The sequence below is a fragment of the Rousettus aegyptiacus genome, unplaced genomic scaffold (genome assembly GCF_014176215.1).
Source record: "Rousettus aegyptiacus isolate mRouAeg1 unplaced genomic scaffold, mRouAeg1.p scaffold_m13_p_4, whole genome shotgun sequence".
NCBI lineage: Eukaryota > Metazoa > Chordata > Mammalia > Chiroptera > Pteropodidae > Rousettus > Rousettus aegyptiacus.
In genome coordinates, this window is record NW_023416307.1 from 71,837,102 (window position 1) to 71,844,805 (window position 7,704).

Genomic DNA, 7,704 nt, shown 5'->3' on the forward strand with positions numbered 1-7,704 from the left:
AGTGTATAATAGTTGTGATTATCATGAGTGAAACTTATGCTGAGCTGGCATCCAGCAGCCATCCCAGGCCCATAACCTCCTGGGGCTCTTTATAATTTTGGAAAAAGAGTTGCGTACTCTTTCCTCATTCTGTACATATATGCACACTGTCAGATTCCATTCAATTTCACAAATATTTCATAAATACTTATGTTGGAACTCAGGTATGTAAGTCATTGTGTTAAGCACTGCAAATGATGGAAAGGAACTGGGACATCACATTTGGAGTAAAAATTCTTGTAGTCTCAAAGTAAGTATTATAGGCTGTTTGACCTAAAAAGAATAAGTAAACTGCTGATGTTTCAAATGAGTGTGTATTACCATCCTTATAAAATAATCTGGAAATGTGTCATATAAACTGTAACATTTGAGATTGACCTTGAAGAAAGGACACGATTACAATGGTAAATAAAATGGAGGCAATATTAGGGGGACGAGAATCTTGCAGAAAGACCTTTATAAGCACCAGCATATGCCAGAGGAAAGGGTGTCCAGAAAACTTTCTGCAACTCATTTTGGGTATAACCCAGTTTCTGTTATGAAAAGTTTAGAGGATGAGACTTCAGGTTTATTCGAAAGGACCTCAAATAATGTCAGGGTGAACAAATCAGTGTGAAAAAGGCAGAGATAGAGATAGAAGTGGCACTAGGGAGATATATGCAGGTATGGATATATATCGTGTCATATGGACATGCACATCAACAAGTAATCAAACTAAAGAATTGATCCCTGAAATTTTGGTCTTTGAAAAAATAAATGAATGCATGGGTATGTATATAGATCTATCTATCTATCTATCTATCTATCTATCTATCTATCTATCTATCTATTTATCTATTTATGTATCTATCTATGTGTGTGTGTGCATGTATGTATGTATATATGTATGTATGTATCTATCTATCCATCTATCTAGGATATATAAATAATCTAGTAGCAATGCCAATCCATTAAAAGTTGTGGAAAGGAGCTATGGTTTAGTCCGAGTTTTGTTTATAAAGAATAACCTGGCAGCTATTGTTAGGAAGTAAGGGCATCAACAGAATATATAATATAAGTTAATGGAGCTTGGGAGTTCTTAGGTAAGGGCTTTAGTGCATCGATGAGAAAGTGTATGGATTTCAGTGTTGAGAAAAGAAGGGTAGGGGGAAACCTGAAGATGAGTCATTCATAATTTGAGTATAAAGTGAGGTGAAAGCTAACATTTAAGGACTTTTGGGGGCAGAAAACATTCAAAATCTATTTATTTTCATGTCTTTCCTAAACACCTGCTGTGCACTATGATATCATACTATCTTATTATTTGAACTTTGGTAATATGCATTTGAAAACCTTGTGTCAACAACACATTCCAATACACACACACACACACACACACACACACACACACACACACACACGTCTGGAGCCGTTTTGAGGCAGGATTAAACTGCCAGTAAAGCTGGGAGTTTTGTAGAGTTGGCGAGCTGTGCAGTCTGCTGACTCAGGAGGAAGTACACCTGTCTTGGGGGAGAGAAACTGAATGTTCTTTGACCACAGGGAAGAGGATATTAAGTTAGCTACAAAGTTTCAGTGATTGTTTGTTACTTAGAGGTTTTTGGCTTCTTACGGCAATCTGTAGGGTATAAATATGCCGTGAAAAATAAACTCGGGGCTGCAGTATTCACTGTTAGCCCTCCTGAATCTATCTCTTGTCTCTTTTTCTTAATCCTCACTCTCCCTCTCAGGTGCTGTCCGACCTAGGCCGGCTGACTCCGGCATATGTGTGTGTGTGCGTGTGCGTGTGCGCGTACACGTGCATGTGTATGTGTTTTATATGTGTGTGTATCTATAGTTATCTATCTATATATCTATATTTATATATTACTTAATTCTTTCCTTACTGGATTTTTTTTTTATATTCTTGGAGACTGAACATTTCTTTTCTAGTCTGCCACTTCTCTTTTCCTCTCTATGCCCATCTCAATTAAATTCTACAATTACCTCTCTTAGCTTTCTGAATTAATGAAGCTTTTCACCTTATAACATACAATCATACTGCAAAGCGCTTTCAAGGTATCAAAGATAGAAGCAACTTTCCTCTTCTCATTTATCTAGAAAGCGTGCTGAGCCATGTTCATCCTCTTACAGTTTGACCTGATGTTCACTGTCTTAACTCTCTTCCAAGTTTTTAAATGATTGATTTACTGTTTCTGTTTATTTCTTTCTGTGATATGAGTCGAATCCTCACAAGAAGTGAAATTCACCATGTCCCAAATAAAGCGAAATGAAAGACCTTCTGATGACTAGCAGAATTTCTGGGATTTACCTCTTTTTACTCAAATACAAATGTGCCTGCCCTGCAGAGTTAAATGTGATAAGTCTTCAGGCTGCACAGCTGTGTATCAAAGAACACATAACCAATTCCTGATTAGAGGAACTACACTATGGCAGTGCTTAATAACTTTATAAAGCTATGTTGAAGAATGTAAGAGTATGTAAAATGTTTTCAGCTTTAATTATTCTGGTATGAAGTGATACTTTTTAAATTTTTTTTTATTTTTTGAACAAGTTATGCAAATATTTTAAGGAGCAAATTAGTACAAACACCTTAAGTCATAAAAATACTAACACAAGTATAATTGCAAAAATTTGAACACTAACTAAAACAGAGTTATAGCTATCCGCATAATTTTGTGACTTTTAATAAAAAGGGAACATACATTAGTAGAAGACCTAAACATATCTCTTTAACATTTTTGCCAGTGAATCTATGACTTTCTTATTTCTCAGGCTATAGATAATTGGATTTAAAAAAGGAATGATGATAGTGTATAATAGAGAATCCCTCATATCTTGGTCATCTGCTTGCGTAGACGCAGGGCGCGCATACATGAAGAGAAGAGGGCCATAGTATAAAGACACAGATAAGAGATGGGCTCCACACGTGGAGAAGGCTTTCTTTATGCCTTGTAGAGACTTCTTTTTCAAGATTGTAAAGAGAACAAGTGCATAAGAGACAAAAATAGTCGTAATGGTGAACACCTGTATTGACCCAGAGAAAATAAAAACCATCAGAACATTTAATGAGGGGTCAATACATGAAATCTTAAACAATGGAACGATGTCACAGTAAAAGTGATATATTACATTAGAATTACAGAAGCTTAATCTAAATAACAAAGCTATATGAATAGAAACATGAAGAATGCCACCTACAAATGATGAGACTAACAGCCGGATGCATAGTCTATTGGTCACGATCACTGGATAAAGTAATGGTTTGCATATGGCCACGTAGCGATCATATGCCATTGCTGCCAGCAGAAAGCATTCTGTGGTTACACTGAATCCAAAGGAAAAAAATTGTATTATGCATTCGGGGAAAGATATCATTTTGCTCTTGGCTAAGAAGGTAACCAACATGTTGGGGGTGACTGTAGATGATATCCAAGCATCCACAAAGGCCAAATTTCCAAGGAATAAGTACATGGGAATGTGAAGTTGTGGGTCATTCCATATGAGAGCAATGAGACCGAGGTTTCCCACAATGGTGATGAGGTATATCACTGAGAACATCAGAAACAGGGGAATTTTCCATTTTTGTTGATATATAAGTCCTGTGAGAATAAACTCTGTCAGCAATGTAGCATTTTCCTTTTCCATGTCCTCACTGTGTTGTCTGAAATGAAATGAAGTAATGAAAAAAATGTATATATATCTCTATGTATGTATTTATGTATGTGTGTGTGTGCGTGTGTGTGTGTATCACTAAAATTTATAATATGAAAATGGGTGTGTGGAGGGAGAGGAGAGTTAAAATAAAAGCTCATGAGAATCCTCCCTTAATTTTATTACCTCCTTAATAGATGGAACTTGTTTTTGAGTAATTGAACAAGTAGAAGAAAAAGAAAGATTTCAGTTCAAAAAAATGTGCAGCAACGAGCAGATTTAGAGAAAAAGAGACATTTTAAGTATTTTATATATTTATGGGGATACTATAGAGTGTCATAGGGAAATGTTGTGTATGAAACATGGATGTAGGGTCAAGGGAGGAAAAGTCTGAAGGGCAATAAAATGAATTGGATGCCATGAGAGGAGTGGAACTGACAAATATTATAAAAATAAATTCATATATTGTAAAAAAAGATAAGCTTCTGGGAGAGAATATTGGAGGCAGGGATACTAGTTAGAAAGCTGATACTCTTGTCTAGTAGTTTTCAAGGTTCAGGTAAGAATTGTCTGAGGAATTTTTGTGCAAAGTATAAATTGTGAGGTATTACAGTAGACATCGATTCAGTGGGTCAAGAATAAAGTCCACTCGAATAGCCACAGCAATCTTGAGAAAGAACAAAGTTGGAGATACCACACTACCTGATAACAAACTATACTACAAGGCTACAGTAATCAAAGCAGCGCGTACTGGCACAAAACCACATACACTGATCCATGGAACAGAACGGAAGGACAGAGATAAATCCATGCCTGTACGCTCATTTAATACATGTCAAAGGAGGCAAGAATATACAATGGGGTAAAGACAGTCTCTTCAATAAATGATGTTGGGAAATTTGGACAGATACATGCAGGAGAAAAGAAAGAAAGAAACTGGACCACCTTACTCTGTATACAGGAATAGACTCAAAATGGATTAACGACTTAAATGTAAGACCCAAAACTATAAAACTTCTTCAAGAAAACATAGGCAGCAATCTCTCTGATATTCCTACTAGTGATTTATTTCTGGACATATCTCCTGGGGCAAGGGAAACAAAAGAAAAAATAAACAAATGTGTCTACATCAAACTAAAAGTTTTTGCACAGCAAAGGAAACCATCAACAAAACAGAAAGACAACTGACCGAATGGAAGAAGACATTCGCTTATGATACATCTGATAAAAGGTAATATTCAAAATATGTAAAGAAAGCAACATATATGCCCAACAACTGACGATTGAATAAAGAAGTTATGGTTCACACGTACAATAAAATATGAATCAGCCTTTAAAAAAATGAAATTCTACCATTAGCCATGACATGGATGGACCTAGGGGTTAATAGGCTGAGTGAAATAAGTCAGACAGAAAAAATAAATAGCATATAATTTCACTGATATGCACAATCTAAGGAACAAAAAGAATAAACTAATCAAAAATAGACTCACAAATACAGAAAACAATCTGGTGACGGCCAGAGGAGAGGGCTGTTTGGTGGCTGGATAAATGGAGCGAAGGATTAAAGAAGTACAAATTAGTAGTTGATAGATTGTCACCGGGATGGAGAGCACAGCATAGGGAATGCAGTCAGCAGTACTGTCATGGCTAGGTTTAGAGCCAGAAAAGAGAAAGAATAATTGGAGGAATCGTTTCATAAAGTACATAAATTTCTAACCAATGTATTGTACTTGAAACTAAAAATTAAATTTAAAAAAGAATAAAGTCTAAAACCTGCATTTTTTAAATGTTCTCCAAGTGTTTTTCCGGTCAAGATGGTAGAATACGTCAACACTGTGCTTGCCTCCTCTCACAGCCAATCAAAATTACAACTAAACAGCTATTATTGGGTAGTGCCTGAAGTTTAGCTGAACAAGAATCCTGCGACTGGAGACACACAGAAGAGCGCACCTGAAGACAGGGAAGAGGGGAAGAGATATGCAGTGAGCTGAATCCACACCTATGTGTGGTGGTAATCGGGAGGGATATCTCAGCTGTGGAGGTCCCCCTGGAAGGGTGAGAGGTCCTAGTCCCATACCAGGCTTCCCGGGTGAGGGTTCCAGTGCTGGGAAGAGAGGTCCCCACAACTTCTGGCTGTGACAACCGGCAAAGATTATGGCTGAGTGAGAGGGAGGGTTGGTGGAGTCCCAGACTCAATACGACAGGAATCGGCAAAAGCCATTGTTTCTTTATTGAGCCATCAACCACCCTGCCTGCTAGTGCAGGTGGGCACCATACTGAGTTTCCATTAACCTGGCTAACACCATTCACCCTGTTCTTATTTTTGCCTGAGAACTTGACCCACCCTACTTGCAAGCACACCCAAGCCACTTCCAGTGGCTTATCTACTTAAACAGCCTGTCTTGGTTCATGCCACACACTTTGCTAAAATCTCTCAAAGGTTCACAAAACCTAAACAAGCTGTAACTGGCCTTTGTGTGACCTGTACTTTTTGCTACGCATCCCCAAACCTAGCAATAATGGCAGCCAGCCTCAGTTCCCAGCTTAGAGTCTCTCATGCATCTTTAAGCTCAGCATAAGTGGCAACCAACTGCAGACACTTTGTAGCTCATACCAAGTGACTCTGGGAAGGGCACAGACAGCAGCTGTCCTTGACCTGCCCTAAAGCCTCTCCCAAGAGGCTCCAGAACAAACATATCCAATGACTAGTGTCAGATCACACCAGAGCACCACTCTACCACCTCCACAAATGACACACCCAAAAGGCAGATCTGGCAGGTACCAGAGCCCTGCTAAAGTGAATCCTGCTTTAAAAGGTCAGCGCCTGCAAGAACAGCTCCTCCACGATAGTCCCAACCAGTTCTTACAACCAATCAGCCTGAGAGTCAAGGCCTCGTGTCAACATGCCAAGAATAATCAAGGCTCAACTACAATAGGAGGGCACACAGAACCCACACAAGGGACACATCTGGAACACCCAGGTTAAGCTACCAGGAAGACGGTGCCACTGGCACACACAGGACACTTACTACATAGGGCCACTCTACTAAGGATGGGAGACATAGCAGCTCTACCTAATACATAGAAACAAACACAGAGAGGCAGTCAAAGAGGGAGACAAAGAAACACATTCCGAATGAAAGTACAGAGCAAAGCTCCAGCAAAAGGACAAAAAAAAAAAAAAAAAAAGAAGACAATTTACCAGGTGCAAAGTTCAAAATACTAGCTGTAATGATGCTCAATGAACTTAAGAGAGAGCAGATGGAGTCAATGAGAACTTTAACAGAGAGATATAGAATATAAAAGTAGAGATAAAAACTAAAAGAATTAATTAGAAATGAAGAATACAATAACTGAAATGAAGACTACCTTAGGTGGAATTAAAAGTAATGTAGATAAAGCGGAGAGTCAAATGAGCAATTTCAAAGATAAGGTAGCAGTAAACAATCCGAACAGCAACGAGAAAAAAGAATTTTAAAACAAGACTAATTTAAGGGGCCTCTGGGACAACATCAAGTATACAAACACTTGCATCATAGGGGTACCAGAAGGAGAAGAGAGGACGAGACATTGAAAAACTTTTTCAGAAATAGTAATGGAAACTTACCTAACCTTGCAAAGGAAATCGACATACAAACACAAGAAGCACAGAGAATTCCAAACAAGATGAACCCAAACAGGCTCACACCAAGACACATCATAATTAAAATGGCAAGCATTTGAGACAAAGAAATTTCAAAGCAGTAAGCAAAAAGCAGTTGGTTACTTACAAGGATACTGTCATAAGACTTCAGCTGAGTGTACATCAAGGATAAATTCATAAAGAAGAGGTGGCGTAGGAATATTACTCAGCCATCAAATAGAATGAAATCTTGCCATCTGCAACAGTATGAATGGATCTAGAGGGTATTGTTCTGAGTGAAGTAAGTCAAACAGAAAGGCAAATGTCATGATTTCACGTTCAAGTAGAAAATAAAGAACAAAATAAACAAAACAGAAACAAATTTATGG

General features: G+C 38.0%; 1 protein-coding gene across 1 annotated transcript; it reads right to left on the bottom strand.

Moving 5' to 3' along the window:
- Positions 1–2,754: 2,754 nt before the first annotated feature.
- LOC107506351 (olfactory receptor 5H2-like) lies at positions 2,755–3,687 on the bottom strand. Its single transcript, XM_016137033.2, has one exon. The coding sequence runs from the start codon at positions 3,682–3,684 to the stop codon at positions 2,755–2,757; it is 930 nt and encodes a 309-aa protein (XP_015992519.2). The 5' UTR covers positions 3,685–3,687.
- Between the last annotated feature and the right edge of the window lie 4,017 nt (positions 3,688–7,704).

Bases quoted from the DNA above. Each gene is read 5' to 3' on its own strand.
- LOC107506351 (XM_016137033.2), bottom strand. From the start codon at position 3,684: ATGGAAAAGGAAAATGCTACATTGCTGACAGAGTTTATTCTCACAGGA.